General features: G+C 38.6%; 1 protein-coding gene and 1 long non-coding RNA gene across 2 annotated transcripts; both read right to left on the bottom strand.

The window, feature by feature from the left end:
- Nucleotides 1-1,915: 1,915 nt before the first annotated feature.
- LOC142291880 (uncharacterized) lies at nt 1,916-8,172 on the bottom strand. The gene is made up of 2 exons (XR_012750548.1): nt 3,388-8,172; nt 1,916-3,335 (listed from the first exon to the last, which is right to left on the bottom strand). It is a non-coding gene; the product is annotated as an uncharacterized LOC142291880 (long non-coding RNA).
- Nucleotides 8,173-12,182: 4,010 nt separating this feature from the next.
- SLITRK1 (SLIT and NTRK like family member 1) lies at nt 12,183-16,121 on the bottom strand. The gene has a single exon (XM_075336766.1). It carries the CDS (start codon nt 15,319-15,321, stop codon nt 13,231-13,233), a length of 2,091 nt encoding a protein of 696 aa, XP_075192881.1. The 5' UTR covers nt 15,322-16,121; the 3' UTR covers nt 12,183-13,230.
- Nucleotides 16,122-16,792: the final 671 nt, after the last annotated feature.

Below are 16,792 nucleotides of genomic sequence, written 5' to 3'. Positions count from 1 at the left end.
GGTACATGTATAATTGCCAGTTATGCAAATTACATGGTTGAATATTACAAAATGAGAAAAAGGTGGAGATATGATGTTCATTAAAATGAAACCAAAGTACGCTAAGGCCACCAAAGTAATAGGCATATGAATGTGTAGATATTCAAGAAATGATTAATATACAAACAGACAGATTCAATAGAAATCAAATGATTTATTTGGACATAATGATATTTACATTTTATACATATTGAATAAAAATATTTACATGTCTGTCAGAATAGATTACTTCAAGTGAATTTACTTTTGAAATTAAACATCAATTTCACTGTAATATATTTTTAGTTATTTAAAACATCATTCCTCAGTATTTCTATAAAAATATCATCACTTCTGTATTATATTTACATGAATTGTTTTCTCCCTTTTTGATAATTCCTTTTTTTTTCTTCAATAAATTAGAATGATGGGTGATCTTATGATAGGAAACACCCCTGACATTGCTCTTCTCTGCCACATCCCTTTATGAAATCAAAACACAATAAATTATCCATAATAAATAAATGGGTCTTTTAAAGCCTAGTTTTTATGGATAAGATTAATAGAAGTCATCAATCAAGCTATTGTTTTTTTTCAGATTCAAACAAAACTGTTTTCCAGTGAGTGACTTCATATTATTTAAGCTCACTCTTAGAAAATAAAACAGTTTCTTATAAAGTTATACAATTATGGTTATTTTTTAGTAGCTTGTTGACAAAATATTATTTTAAAATTTGCTTTGTAAGATCAATAGTATGGTAAGTAAAATGGACATTGATATAGAAATATCTGGTAAAAACACATATTTTGAGCCATCCAATAACCCAATGCATATCCATATCATAAACCCAAAGGAAACTCTTTACTTCCTTTCTTCAATTCTATAGTTTTACCTTTTTTTGTGTGCGCATTGATCAATATATTGTTTTTATTATTGGATTGTTATATTCTTATGTAGTCAAAATATAGTAATACATTTAATAATACAGAAAGCTGAAAATAAAAAGTATCCTAATATTACATTCCCATATCAAATGTCAACCTAATTTTTTAACACACTTAAATTTAGCTAGATAGAACATGCTGGCCTCATAAATAACAAGATTCCAAATCAATGCACTTTTCTGTAATATAATGCCCAAGAAAATAATGTCATCAGTTGACCGTTTACATACCAGTTTGGAATGCTATTGTTTAGATATTTGTGGATATAAAGGAAACTTTAGTCCTTTTTTATTATATTATCAACAACACAGAAGTCCAATTATGGACCGCCGAAAAAGATCACCATCAATCAATAACATTAAAATTGTAATAATTTTTTAATGGAAATTCAACATATTAATAATTAGGGCTGATCGAATACTTTAAATATTCGGCTTCGTTAATATTTTCCAAATAGGTCACCACTATGCGAATATTCGAGGCGCAATGTAAGTCTATGTTATTCGGGTTTCCCATAGACTTACATTGTGCATCGAATATTCACAAATAGTCGATTAGAAAATACCTATTCGGAAAATATTCGCAAAGATGAATATTTGAGGTATTCGATCATCCCTATTAATAATCAATTAGATAAAACAGGAAAAATTCCTCCAACAGAACAATAAGGTCTATAGCAGACTGTTATTCGTATGTTCTTTGCATTCATATTGATTTTATGTGCCTGTTTTCCCTTATTATTCTATTGGAGGAATTTTTCCTGTTTTATCTAATTGATCATTAATATGTTGAATTTCCAATAAAAAAATTATTAAAATTTTAATTTTATTGATTGATGGTGACCTTTTTCGGCGGTCCATAATTGGACTTCTGAGTTGTCAATAATCACATTGTGTAGGTCTTGTACATCCCATTGGGACTTGTGTTGTTATCTTTTTTATTATATGCTATCTTTTTTTAATTTATACATTTATTTTACTTGGAATTAGCAAGACAATGTACTACATAAGGGAATAATAGGTCCAAGTGAACTGTAGACTGATTGTGTATTCAGGCAGTCACTAAATGGAGAATGTTCAGTTGAACATAATCATTCAGCCCTGATATTATTTTTTACCTGGGATGGCATTAGCAACTATTTATAGTGATTGCTGTTATTATGATTTTGGACTACTTCTCCCCTACATGGGCAATCTGCAAAAAGATTTGCAGTTAGACATTGAACTTTGCTGCCACTTAATAATACATATCAGCAAAGTCTTCCAAATGGATTGGGCAGGCACAGACTGGTGACAAAACGCATCGGACTTTGCCAACCAACTTTACTGTACAGCGGCTGGTATGAAGAAGAAGAATTGTATGTAAAGCCTAGATGTATTTTTCTTCCTAATGGCTAACTATTTTTCCCTTCTTTGGCTGGGAAAAGTCTTTATGTCAAATTACAAAAATGGTATTTTCAATAAAATAATAAAAATTAGATTATATTCACACTAATTTTTATTAAAAATAATCTACGGTATGTTTTTTGTTTTTTGTCTTATGTTAGTAAGTGTGTTGGTGACAGATTTTATGGCTTTTACTAATATTACAGCTTTTTCTGCACTCGTTAGTACAGCCTTCCTATTCTCAATGTGCCTGTGGATAGAGGCTAAGGGGAAAACGTTTCTCCTTGCGGAGACCTGACAAACCAGTCTGGCTGCCAGTGAGAGGTCTTACAGCTGCAATGCTCCTCTGGCAAATATTCAAATTGCCTCTTCAGGGAGAAAGGAGATGAACTCTAGCGCCACCTATTGGAAGTAGCAATCCTAAAAATAAAAAGTGACCCTTTAACAAGCCTTTTCATATGACTAAGGATTTGTGGATGGAGGAGCACATGGTCAGACCTGACCGCCAACCTCTAATAGGAAACACTGCTCATGGGAAACTGTTTTGCATCTGGAGGAGGATTATAGACAATTCTGATCACATGCTTCTCTATAGCATCTATAAAAGCTCATGAGCATCAAAGCAAAATTTCCAATGATGCCTACCCCAACCATAATTGATCTTTATTAGCATTGGGCTTCTCATATGGGAAAAAGGGACATTTTGGGCCTCCAAGACTTCACGCGTGATTACAACCTCTATACCTACTATAGTTGCACTATAGTTACACCCTTAAGGCCGCTTTACACGCTACGACATCGCTCAAGCAATCTCGTTGCGGTCACGGAATTTGTGATGCACATCCGGCCGCTTTAGCGATGTTGTTGCATGTGACACCTATGAGCGATTTTAAATCGTCACAAAAACGTGCAAAATCGCTAATCGGTGACATGCCCCCCTATTCCCAATTATCGTTGCTGCTGCTTGTACGATGTTGATTGTCGTTCCTGCGGCATCACACATAGCATGACACCGCAGGAACGACGAACATCTCCTTACCTGCGGCCGCACGCATTGAGTAAGGAAGGAGGTGGGCGGGATGTTACGGCCGCTCATCTCCGCCCCTCCGTATCTATTGGGTGGTCGCTTAGTGACGCCGCTGTGACGCTGAACGAACCACCCCCTTAGAAAGGAGGTGGTTCGCCGGTCACAGCAACGTCGCTAGGCAGGTAAGTAGTGTGATGGGTCCGAGAGATTTTGTGCTCAATGGGCAGCGATTTGCCCGTGTCACACGAACAATGGAGGCGGGTACGCACGCTAGCGATCACGGTAACTATATCGCAGTGTGTAAAGCGGCCTTTACGCCTCCATCAGGAGCAATTTTGAGAATAGGAGCTTTATGCAGTCTGCAAGAAAACCTGTTCAAACATGTGCAAAGAAGAAACCTGTGATACCTTTATTTTAGCAAGGGCCACATAGTCATGTCCCCAACTCATATTTAAAATAGAGATAAAGTGGCCAACAAACTGTACAAAGAAGGAATATATTATGTGCTGTCTTCAATATACAATTTTACGTAATGATTACCTTTTTTGAGCACCCTTTACTATATTTTAAAGAAGGTTTCTTAGAAATAGCCTTTTTGGCAATTAGCAGCCAAGTCTAGCTCCTAAAGAGGATGTATCATCAGGAAATGACATTGTTTAAATCAGGTTTTTGTGTCACATGTATTATTTATTTTAATTGGTTTATATTTCTTTCTTTAACATTCTTTATTTAAAAAAGAAATAACTAAGTAATCTCACAATTTTTTTTTTACTTGGTGCTATTTTAGATTCATACTTCCTGCTATTTCTGAAACTGTTTACTGCAAGGCTCCATATTACAATAGGCAGGATTACAATAAGTAACATGTCTATAAATATCTGATAACACAGGATCTATTACTATTCACAATAGGTAATGTCACAGATGACCCTGCTCCCCTCTCTACACAGTGAACTTTGCCCAGGTTTATTTGACAATTCAATACAAAATAAAGGGTTAGGATCTGACCATTTTGGTTATTGTGGCTATATACATATGTTGTTTCTTGAAACAGTAGGATGTTAATGTCTAAAAAAGCCTTAGCGGTCAGTGTAAAAATCACAAAATTTTATTTTTTATTTTTGCTAAAGGTTATAACATGGAAGCAAATTAACAATGTTTTATTTTAAATACATTAAATAAAAAAACCTAAATTAAATAATAAATTATTTTTTGTTGACATTCCCATGATGCCCAAATCTGATAATTGTTATCAAATTTCTCTTGCAGAGGGGTGCTTCATGTGAAATGTAAGATTAAATGCCATCAATTAAAATATATTTTACATATACGAGCCAGTTTCTCTAGAGTGAAAAATACTTTTACTTAGTGGCTTCCTACTCCGGATTTTAGAGGGAAGCGTACAAGTACAGAACGCTGCCCAAAAATGTCCCTAACATGGCATTTTGACATTTGACATTGGTTGTTTTAAAGAAACTTGCATTTTTTCTAAATTTATACTGTTTATTGGGGAAAATAGCTTAGAAAATATTTACTTATCTTTAAGACTTTTTATAGGGTAGGATAATTCTAATTATTATGCAGCTCCAAGAAATAATGCAAGTCATATGCTAACATGTTTCATAATTAATAGTGATGAGTAAGCACTACCATGCTTGGGTGCTCGTTACTCGCTAAGAGCAGTTGGATGCTCAGATCGGCATGACTCATGTACCCGTGTATAATGGAAGTTAATAGGGACTCACGTTTTTTTCCAGGAAATCTACTGGAAAAATGCTTGTGTTTCCCATTGACTACCATTATACCTGGGTACTTGAGTAACGCCCTTACGAGCATCCAACTGCTCTTAACGAGTAACGAGCACCCGAGCATGGTAGAAATCCCTCATCACTAATTATTCAATTATTTTAATAAAATAATTATGTTCATTGTTTATTTTCTAGAAATGTAAGGAAGGATAATACATTATTACCATAGCATAAAAAACAGGCTGTTAAAGAGTCAAATAAATCCAAACAGAAGACTTAAGATCTGGACCACTGTTTATAAGGTCAGCATGAATTAGCAGAAAAGGATTCATATTAAGAAAACAATCATAATTATATTCAGAAATGTTAATAAGAGACACAGATGTAACAACTTTCATTTCTTTTCAAAATTTACATTGGTTGTCACTATTACCAATGAGTAATAGCTATCATTACAATAAAAATGATGTAGCTATAGTAGGTCACCTTGACAAATAAACCAGAGATACAATAATGAAGGTATAATCATGTATTTCAGGTGATGTTATGTTCCATTTAGTGTTTTTTCAATCCCTTACTCCCAATACACACTTAAAACCTTATTAAAGGGACTGTGTCATCAGAAAATGACCTATTGTTTTAAGCCGGTTTTAGTGTCACTTGATTGGAAAATGTTTCATTTTTTCTTTTTTTTCTCTTCATATTTCGATTAATGATGAGCTAGCATGCTCGCCTCTGCTTGATACTCGATCAAGCATCAGAGTGCTCGGGTACCCTCTGTGCTCAGCTGAATATCGCGGGTTCTCGGTGTCATTCATGAGCGATCCGACACCAAGAGCAAGCTCCCTTTAGTGAATGATAGGAGCTGGTAACCGAGTGTAAGCCATTTGCAGTCTGTCAATGGCTCTCACTGGAGGTAAAAACAGCATGATCAGATGACGTGCTTAGGAAAAACAAAAAAACAAAAAAAGCCCGCTCTTCTCTAGATATGCTCTGATTAAGGCTGGCTGTATGTGGGCGGAGAGTTGAAATGTCGAATAATTGACTTCCATTATACTTGTTACTTGAGTCAAGCTCGTCAGAGCATCCAATCTGCTCAACTCGGGTAAAGAGCACTCGAGCACTTTAGTGCTTGCTCATCACTAATTGCAAACTTTATTAATAAAATTCACAATATTTCAATTTTCATATTGGCCATTAGGCTTATTTTAGACTCATACTTTCTATCTTTTAAGGAGAGTTTACAACAGTTTCCTTATCATCAGTGACAGGCTTACAACGATTACTAATACCCTATAAATAGCTGTTAATACAAGATCCATCATTCTTAATAGGCGTTTTCACAGATGACCCTGCTCGCCCTCCCTTGACAATAGTCTTTGCACATGCTCATTAGATGTTTCAATACAAAAAATAGCTTCATAGTCTGTTCCTCGTGGCTAATGTACATTACATGCAGATTTCCTGAAACAATAGGAATTATGAGTCTAAACTAACCCAGTGGCCAGTGTGATATTTCCAAGATTTTACATTTTTATTTTAAATAAAGATTGTGCTATGAAATAAAAAAAGTCAGAAAAAATTTAATTTAACATGACAACCTGAACAAATAGGTCATGTTCTGATACCCTTTAAATCTGGGTAAGGATTCAAGACAAGGAATGTAAAATAACTTCCATTATCTGAAAATAGAGATTTAAGCTGACAGTGTAATTATGTGATTTTTGACATTAATATTATGCATGTTTCCACTCTACCCCATCTGAGTAATGTCACCCACAATCTATATATGCTCTTGCTGTAGACTTCCTATAATGTTACACAACCTCTCATATTATTTTCTTAAAGAATGTGTTTAAAGGGTTATTCCCATCTCTAAGATCCTATCCCAATATGTAGTAGGTGGTGTAATAAAGTAATATTAGCAAATACCTCTAATTACAAATGTAGTATGGTTCTCCTGATATAGCCATGTCTCTTACCTCATGTGCAGGGCATTGCAGCTTAGGAACCCATAGTTATCACCACTCATATAGTAACTGTTAGTTGCTTGTGGTCGTAACCATAGATACTTAATCTACAATGCCCTGGATATATCAGGAGAACTATACTACATTTCTAATTGAAGGTATTTGCTATTATTATTATTATTCCTAGTATATAATGGGATATAATGGGATTGGAACTTGGAGATGGGAATACCCCTTTAATTATAGAATTCGAAGGCTTCAGATTCTCACAGTAAGGCTATATCGATAACAAATATGATAATTAGAGCTTAAGTTCATTTATCAACAATGGGGAAGAATTACCAATCCTTTCACAAGATCATAGCATAAATGGTTCCAAAAATTATCAAATGGTGCATAATAGACATAATGCAACTTGCTTCACAAACACCTTTCTCCACTGCACAATGTCTGGTGGATTAGATTCGTGAACGCCAAAAATTTTCACCAAAAATTAAAATGCCAAAGGCAGCCATTTTACGGCTATGGAGCCTGTGAAATATCAAAACTTAGCTCAAGTTGGTCCCATCCTCTTTGGTACTGATGGGCAAGAGCCTTGAGATAATTTCTCTACAGACGGACTGTATTGTTGGCAAACAGGGTGTAGGAAATTAGATCAAAAGTGGTCAACAAAATGCCAGGCTCTTCTGTTCTGGATGGTGAAACCTAGCACCATTATTCAAGGCTCATTTTCTCATGGCTATCTTTGCCATTCAACACGGTTTTGAGAAATTTTGGGAATTTTAATACTCTTTCAGCAATCACAAGCTATTTTGTGCCTGCAACATCTACAAAAGGTGGTGGGAGGCCTCTATTTTTGATGGGAAAAAAATGTAATCTGACATCTTTGTTCTAAGCTATTGCGATAGTGTTAAAAAATGCAATAAATACTAACTGTCTAACTCTGTATCTATCAGATAAGGTAAATACTAGGGATCATCGAATACCGCAAATATTCGGCAACGCCAATATTCGCCAAATAGGTCGCCGCTATTGGACGATTTGCGAATATTCGATGCGCAATGTAAGTCTATGGGAAACCCGAATAGTAGCCGATTAGCAACTATTCGGGCTTCCCACAGACTTACATTGCGCATAGAATATTCGCATAGCGGCAAACTATTCGTCGGATATTCGTGAGGCCGAATATTGCTGAATATTCGTGATATTCGATCATCCCTAGTAAATACGGCTCTATAATTTACCTTCTGGTACCCCTGAAGGTTTGACTATGCAAGGTAAACCAGAATATTCAGGCTTGTAGTAGACTTAAGGGGGCTTTACACGGTAGCGATATCGCTAGCAATTTCTAGCGATAGCGACCGTGTAAGTACCCGCCCCCGTCGCGCATGCGATTGTTTGTGATCACTGCCATAGCGAACATTATCGCTACGCAGCGTCACACATACTTACCTGGTCGGCGGCGTCGCTCTGACTGCCGAACAATCCCTCCTTCAAGGGGGAGGGACGTTCGGCATCACAGCGACGTCACCGCAACGTCACTAAGCGGCCGGCCAATCAAAGCAGAAGGGCGGAGATGAGCAGGACGTAACATCCCGCCCACCTCCTTCCTTCCGCATTGCGGCCGGCGGCAGGTAAGGAGACGGTTCTCGCTCCTGCGGTGTCACACATAGCGATGTGTGCTGCCGCATGAGCGATGAACCACGACGCTAAACAACCCTTACCGATTTTTTAATTTGGGACGACCTCTCCATGGTGAACGATTTTCACCATTTTTGAGGTCGCCTAAGGTCGCTGGTAAGTATTACACGCTGCGATATCGTTAATGACGCCGGATGTGCGTCACTAACAACTTGACCCCGGCGACCAAACATTAACGATATCGTAGCGTGAAAAGCCCCCTTTAGACTTCACAGCCACTTGACATGTAACAATGTTTCATTAATTGCATCTGAAAATAGGCATATTCAAGCTAATCAGCCAAAGTAAGTTGTGATAGAAGTCATTTTCCACACATATAGAGTCTGCACATGCAGGAAAAAATATTGGTGATTACGCATGATTGGCTGTGTATTGTTTGTTTTCCAAGTCATAAGCAATCTAGAATGATAACTGCATTCATCGGACAAAGCACAGCTGCAGTATACCATTGACATAGTAATGGGCCAGAATCTGCTCTGTTCCTTATTGCTCTACTTGCCGGCACAATAATTTGAATTTCATACCTTTGTGTCTGAGAAGAGCGATTGTCACTGGTTTTTATCTCCTGAGAGAATGGAGATTTTAATCTGTGCAACTTGAGGTCTACAGGTCTCTGTATAGAACAATTTCTGTATGGATTTTTAGTATTTGCAAAATGGTTGCTCAGTGGTTAACACTGTTGCTTTGCAGAGCTTGGGTCTTGGGTTAAAATCCCACTCAGGACAGCCTCTGCAAGGAGTTTGTATGTTCTCTTCGTGTTGTGTGGCTTTCCTCCGGGTTCTCGGTTTTCCTCTCTATAGACATACTGATAGGGAATTTAGATTGTGATCATCACATCTGTAAAGTGCTGATGAATTAATAGTTCTATATGAGACTAAAATAAATCAATAATATTTAGTTAGGTTGTGCTATCAGAAAACACTTTCCAATATGCTCTCTTAAGGGCATCTAAATATCATCAGAAAAATCCAATATTATCAGCCACAGTGGAGAGCCACTATGAAGAACAGTTTTAAATATGCTGAATAAGAGGATGTAACACATAGTCACTAGAGATGAACGGACCCATGGAAGTTTGGGTTCACCAGATTCAGACAAACTTTAGATACCGAACTTGAATCCCAATGGAAGTCAATGATTGGGCCGTTCGGGTCTACACCTACATACAGCCAGCCATAAACCGAGCACTTCCGGGGGAGGGAAGGCAGGGGCTTTTTTATTTTTAGACACACTACATCTGAAAATATTGCTTTTACCCCCAGTGAGAGCTTTTCAGAGACTGCAAGTGGCTTGCACTGGGCCGAGCCTCGAGTGTACTCAAGCACAGAGATGCTTGATCGGGTGGTTAGCATATGTAAAGCACCAGAACTCGAACACTGATTTTTTTTTGGGGGGGGGAAAGTCTATGCTTGGGTTTGCTGATCTCTAATTGTCACCTATTAATTTGACTAGTCACAGTTTTATACTACTAATATCCTGAGCAACTGAAATGAATGCAGTTTTACTCTCTGATTTCAGTTAATAGCCAAATAGCCATGGATCTCAGGTTGGGGTCCACAGTGATTAGCTGTTGGCCAGTAGGTTTCACAAATGTTTCCAAACATTAGGTACATGAAAAACAAACAGCACACAGATGCCAGCCATAGTATGGTGACCATTTCTTCAATTGAATGGCCAAGTTTGGTTTACAAATCAGTGGGCAAAAAAAGGGACTTGGAAAGCTTCAAAATATATACCATGTGTCTAAATCCTGTTTGTAGAAAACGTGGACAGCACATAGATCAAAAGCACTGATGTGTGAAAAGGCTTTACACAGAAGTTAGAAATGAATATCCAAAAAACTAACATACAAAGCTGTGTCCAACATTATCACTGCCTATACTTCACTGGACCATTGGTATCTACCTACCAACAACCTCAGCTCTTGGTTTGACCTTCTCTCCATACCAAAAATGACAATCTAATATTCTTATATTTGTGACTAATTCCATCTGTCCCCTCTTTTCTGGAATACTGTGCCTCTTGTCACTTTCTAAACATTTAAAAATGCTCTAAAAACATTATTTCACAATAACCAATCAACCAGGCCTAGTTCTCCATTAGCTGCTAGTCCACCACGGCTTCTTACTCATTCTCCCTCCTATTGTATTGCTTATTGATTTTAAGCTTATATGGGCAGGGTTCTTTTCTATTAATGTATGAGGATAAGGCTGCATTGTGTAGTTCTTATGTGTCTTAATTAGTACGTATATGAAGGCTACAATGTATTTCCTGTAAATCAGAATCTAATATGATGATTCTAACAAAAATAAAGAAGAATACTAACTCAATTGCCTTTAATATTGCTCAGTCAGCCATTGTTTATAGGTCTGGGTGATAATTTGATATGTGAACACGATCCTTTAATATAAAGGGTATATAATAGCTTTATTACATGCAGAACTCAATGTTTCTGCAATGGGTATCCGCCATACAGTGCTTCACCTGATGACTGTAATTTTCTAGATATGGATAAATGCCCTTGCACTAGCTTACTGAGAGGTAAAAAAGATATGCAATATATCACAATACTCTCATAGATGATATAAATCTATGACGGCAGTAAATATAATGAATTATCACTCGGATCCCCAAATGTGGGGGTCTAATTCATTGCATGGGTTGTCAGATGATTGCATCAGATCCTCCCATGTCTGAAATCAAAAGCTGCATATATGTCAGTTAGTGGCAAATCGATGGGATCTATCTATTGTAGGTGGGCTCAATACATTTACAGTATAACAGAGATGTCTGACAACATTGACTGCATATCATGCCTTATCATGTTGAACCATACATAAGCACTGCAATAAAACAAGCCTAGGTAGAAAACATTTGTACACACAGTAATTCGATAGTCAATCTCAACAGCTTCCCTTAATAGAAATATATATATTGTATGTGTTCTATATTGCTTCACCAGGGGTGCATAATATCCAACGTATCAAGACGCAATTGATAACAGAACCATTTATCCTGTTGCAACGTTACAATCCATTGGGATTTTTCTTCCACTAATTAGTTTTCAAATTTCCTACAGAAGCTGATGCTAAATTGTCTGCAGACAAGACTGTCAGTCATTTGTGCTGCATCTGGGCTCGAAGTGCTGACGATTCAAATCTGGAATCAGCTTAATGAGTCCGCTCTATGGCGAGTCAATTACATGAATATCAGACGAGCCTCCCCAAATGCTGCATCTGCATTGCCCAAACTGACTTCTAATTTACCGAAGGATTAGGTGGCACATAAAAAAATACATGCATCCTTGAGCAGCAGATTTAACCACCTACCACCCCCAAAGCCAATTAATAACATCTCCCTACACACAGGAATCCAAAGACAACTGATATTTGGAAACATTTCACTTTAATACTGAAAAATATGCCATTATAAAATTTTGGAATATACTGATTTTTCAACATTATCCTTTCTTTTGTCATGATAAGTCATTTTAGGTTGATTATTTTCTCCACCCTAAGCATTGGAACGACAATAATTCGTCATGCTTATCTGCATCTGATTACCTTTGAATGTTTACACTGTAATCGTAATAAAAAATAATAATAATAATAATAATTAGAAGAATAAGAAGAAGAATAACAACCGATAATCATTATACATTCAGAATGGAAATGCATATGTAGATATACTGTATGTTGGAAAATGAAACACAGGGTAGTTTGCATAAAATTAAAAAGAAAGGAATAATGGAACTATTCATGCAAACACATATTAAATAAAACAGTACAATTATTATTTTCTCTTTTTTTTCCCCACCCCCACAGTAAACTTATGGTCTGTACTGCGTTATCCATTACAAAAGATAGAGCAATGGCACTTTAAGTATACCGAGACTGTATAGAGATTTGGAGAAGATGAGATTATGGGTGGCTCAGGCTGGATCTCCAGTTCTCTTGAGCCCCAGGGGTACGTTGTATCCATGCGAGCCATGCAGCACTTGGTACTAGTCACTTATTTACATTACATTCATGCCTTCGTGCAATGTTCCCACTTCTGCACCAACACAGCAGGAACAGACGCTGCATGATTAGTATCCCCCCATTACACCAGCCTTGTTCCTCCTGGATCACAACCCCCAGTCAAGGAATGGCTGGTTACCCCATCAACTTCTCAGGTAGCACAGCTGGCAACTGGTACTGGATATGTCTTTTACCCAATGTTTTCATTATTCATGGACATTGGTGTTGCTTCACAATAAGGTAGCATTGAAACAAATCCTATTCATGGAAAATGGCACAATTGTAGCGAATGATACAGCAATGCACAACAATGTTGTGTCCTTTGTGTTTGTAATATGAGATACCTCCGGGTTGCAGTATTTATTTGCATTTAATAAACCCTCCTCCCACCCCCACCCCTTCCCCATTCTAGCACATCTAGTCTGACAGTGAATGAGACCCACAATCATATACTCTATGAGTGCCATCTGCATTGTAGGGGCCATTATGCCAGTAGGAAGAATCGCATACTGTCTGCAAGGAATTGATTTCTGAAGCAGATGAGTTGGCATCCCTTCTCTTCGATCTTTTCCTGTTTCTAAGGATAAATACGAGCATGCCAACTACTGTGAAGGCAGAGGTGACAAACACCAACAAAAGCCCTGGCACTAGCACAGAAATAGATACCCGGCTGGTTTCTAGGTAGGAATTAGGATGAGTATTAGTCTCTGCAAGGCCAGTACTATTTTTATTAAGAGCATTGAGAGTTGGGGAGATTTTTGCATACAGCAGTGGACACATCATGTCATTAGAAAGAAATCTGAAGTCTTTTCCCCAGAATTCTTCTGGGAAATAACATTTGAGATCACTTACAATTACCTCGGGGCCAAGACGTTCTGCCCATTGTTTGAAAGGCACATTATTACAGGAGCAGTCCCACTGGTTGCCATGAAGATCTATCTGTATAATAGAGGTGAGCTGATCCAGGACCCCTGCCACTGGAAGGTACATAAAGTAATTATTGTGAAGACTTAATTTGGAAAGACTGACACCAGCAAACACATCCACAGGTAGAGACTTGAGAAGGTTGTTGTTGAGGATCAGGATCCTGAGGCTGGGCATAGGATTGAAAGTGTTTGGCAGGATTAGTTGAATAAAGTTAAATTCCAGATTGAGATATTCCAAACTTTGCAAGCCAGTGAATTTATCCGGGGTCAGGGTGTCTATGCAGTTTTTATCCATGTACAGCCATCTTAGATCAGTTAAATTCTGAAAGGTGTTATTCTCTACCATGCCTATGTTGTTATTTCCTAGATCCAGTAGAGTTAAATTCCCATATTCCATAAAGTTGGATTTTTTAATGGTGTGGATTTTATTTTCTCTCAGGAATAATTCTTGCACATTAGGCGGTTTGGGTTCCAAATCAGAAAGACTCTTGACATTTTTGTTACTGCAGTCTACTTTTAATCCAGTGCCAATGATTTGCCTACCACAACTGCAGGCAGCTGGACATACAATGGTTAGGTTTGGTTTATCATTCAAATTGGTTTCCGATACAACAGCTGTAGGTCGAGTTTTTAGCTGCCAGTTCCCTGGTATCTTGGTTCCTCCACTTACTGAGGAACCCTGGGTGGCAGAGTCATCTTGGCCACTGACTTTAAAGGGGGTTGGGATTGGACCAGGATCACAGGTCTCATCTTGGGCAGGAGGAGCAGCTAGACTAGAATCAACTGCATTTTTTAGGGGACACAACTCTTGCTCTGAGGTCTCATTTAAATCATTTCCCTGCAATCTAGTGGGAGCTTCACAAATCACCCTACCGATCAGTGCATTCTTTGGGATATTTTCTAGCCACTCCTTTAGAGATAACAGATCACAACTGCAGTCCCAAGGGTTATCCTCCAGAAGGATTTCAGCTATGCCTGGGATCTGTTCCAACACCCCCTCATAGGGCAAGGTCTTAACTCTGTTTCCCCGGAGGTCCAGATGTGTGATTGGCACATACTGGAACACATTAGTAGGTAATGTGCTAATGAGGTTGTCATTTAAAATTAAAACCTCTAGCTTGTTCAGGTCCCTAAATGCTCCTGGGTCAATGTCTCTTAACAGGTTAAAATCTGCTTGGAGATATTCCAGATCATCCAGTCCCAGGAATGTGTGTCTTCTGAATGATTTGATCTTGTTGTTATTAATGTGCAGTCGTTTTACCAGTTGCAAGCCCAGAAAAGCACCAGGGACAATCTCATGCAAGCCATTGTTCTCCATGTGTAGACTGACTGCATTGTAAAAGTTAGCAAACTCATTAGGGAAAAGCCTCGTTAAAGAATTCCCATGTAAAAATAGATGATAGAACTGAGAAGTGGGAGCAGAGAAATGCTGGAGGTTGGTGAAGCCCTTCTTTTCGCAGTCTACGTGCAGATCGCCTTCTACCTCGTTACAAGAACAAATCCTTTCCTTACACACGTCTCTTGTAACGTTTCCAGCAGCCAAACAAAGAGATATCTCCAGCAGCAGAATCCAAAGCAGCATTTTTAATCAGAGCAATGCATCCCCGATCTCATCGCAATGTGTTAACAATCCATCTCCAACAGAGATCTCAGTTACTGAGCAGCTAAAGAAAGCAGCAATAAAATACCTGGTCTGAAGATGCCGGCTCTGCCCCCGTCTCCTCCACTGCAATAATCCCAGACGCCAGGCAATAAGAATATATCCACAGATTAGAGTCACGTAGGATAGAGCACGTATGCAGCAGCGAACATCCAAATGTGGGGAATCAGGCTGCTCTAAGTGTGATGTGCCCTGCTCCCATCCCCAGCCTTGCCATGCTGCAGCCAGTCAGGCAGGGAGGTGCAGCAGCAGCTCAGGCAGATCTCTCCAGCAGGCTGGGATTTAGGCTTTTTCCATTCGTCTGCTGCTGTCTCCTCTTCCAGTGTAGGTACCGTTCATCCCCGGTGTGCGCTGTCCACAGCCTGATGGTGCTGAAATCACGCCCCAGCCCAGCACTGCACGGCGAGCCAATGGCGCTGCAAAATTTCCGCAATCTCTGCGTTTTTCAGCTTAGTCTCCGGATTTCCGTGCACACTGCTGCTGCGTGTGTCTGTGTCTATGTGAATGTGTGTGTCTGAGGGAACCAGTCAGTTGCTAAGAGGCTCTGTTCGTTCCAGCCTGGTGCACTCTGAAAGATCTGACACCCTCTGCTGAGCTGCAGTGGCAAAAATCCATTTGCTGAGGGAATGCTGGAAAAAATCAATCAACGCACAGGGCAAGCGTTAAAAATGTTGGTATTAAAGACCGGCGATCTAGTGACACGGCTCCGGAGAAGTCTACAGACTGACTATCGTCTCTGGATCCGTGTGATGTCACAAACACGCACAGTGGCTGTATACCTCCGTGTATTGTGCACGTATGCAGGAATACACACTATGCACATATGTAATTCATGTGATGTCACATACACGTATACTGGCTGTATACCTCCGTGTATTGTGCATGCATGCAGGAATACACACTATGCACATATATAATCCATGTGATGTCACATACACCCACACACTGGCTGTATACCTCTGTGTATTGTGCACGTATGCAGGGATACACACTATACACATACGTAATCCATGTTATGTCACATACAGGTAGACACTAGCTGTATACCTCCGTATATTGTGCATGTATGCAGGTATACACACTATGCACATATGAAATCCATGGGATGTTACATACATACGCACACTGGCTGTATACCTCCAGATATAAGTACACATCATTCTGCACGTAGGCAGACATACATATTATGCACATATGTAATCCATGTTATGTCACAAACATGCACACACTGGCTATATACCTCCGTGTATTGTGCACGCATGCAGGAATACACACTATACACATATGTAATCCTTGTGATGTCACACAAGCACACACTCACTGTATACCTCTGTGTATTGTGCAGATATGCAGAAATACACACTATGCACATATGTCATTCATGAGATGTCAC

This window comes from Anomaloglossus baeobatrachus, chromosome 2, assembly GCF_048569485.1.
Source record: "Anomaloglossus baeobatrachus isolate aAnoBae1 chromosome 2, aAnoBae1.hap1, whole genome shotgun sequence".
In the NCBI taxonomy this organism is placed as follows: Eukaryota; Metazoa; Chordata; class Amphibia; order Anura; family Aromobatidae; genus Anomaloglossus; species Anomaloglossus baeobatrachus.
This window is presented reverse-complemented; position numbering and strand designations above follow the sequence as displayed.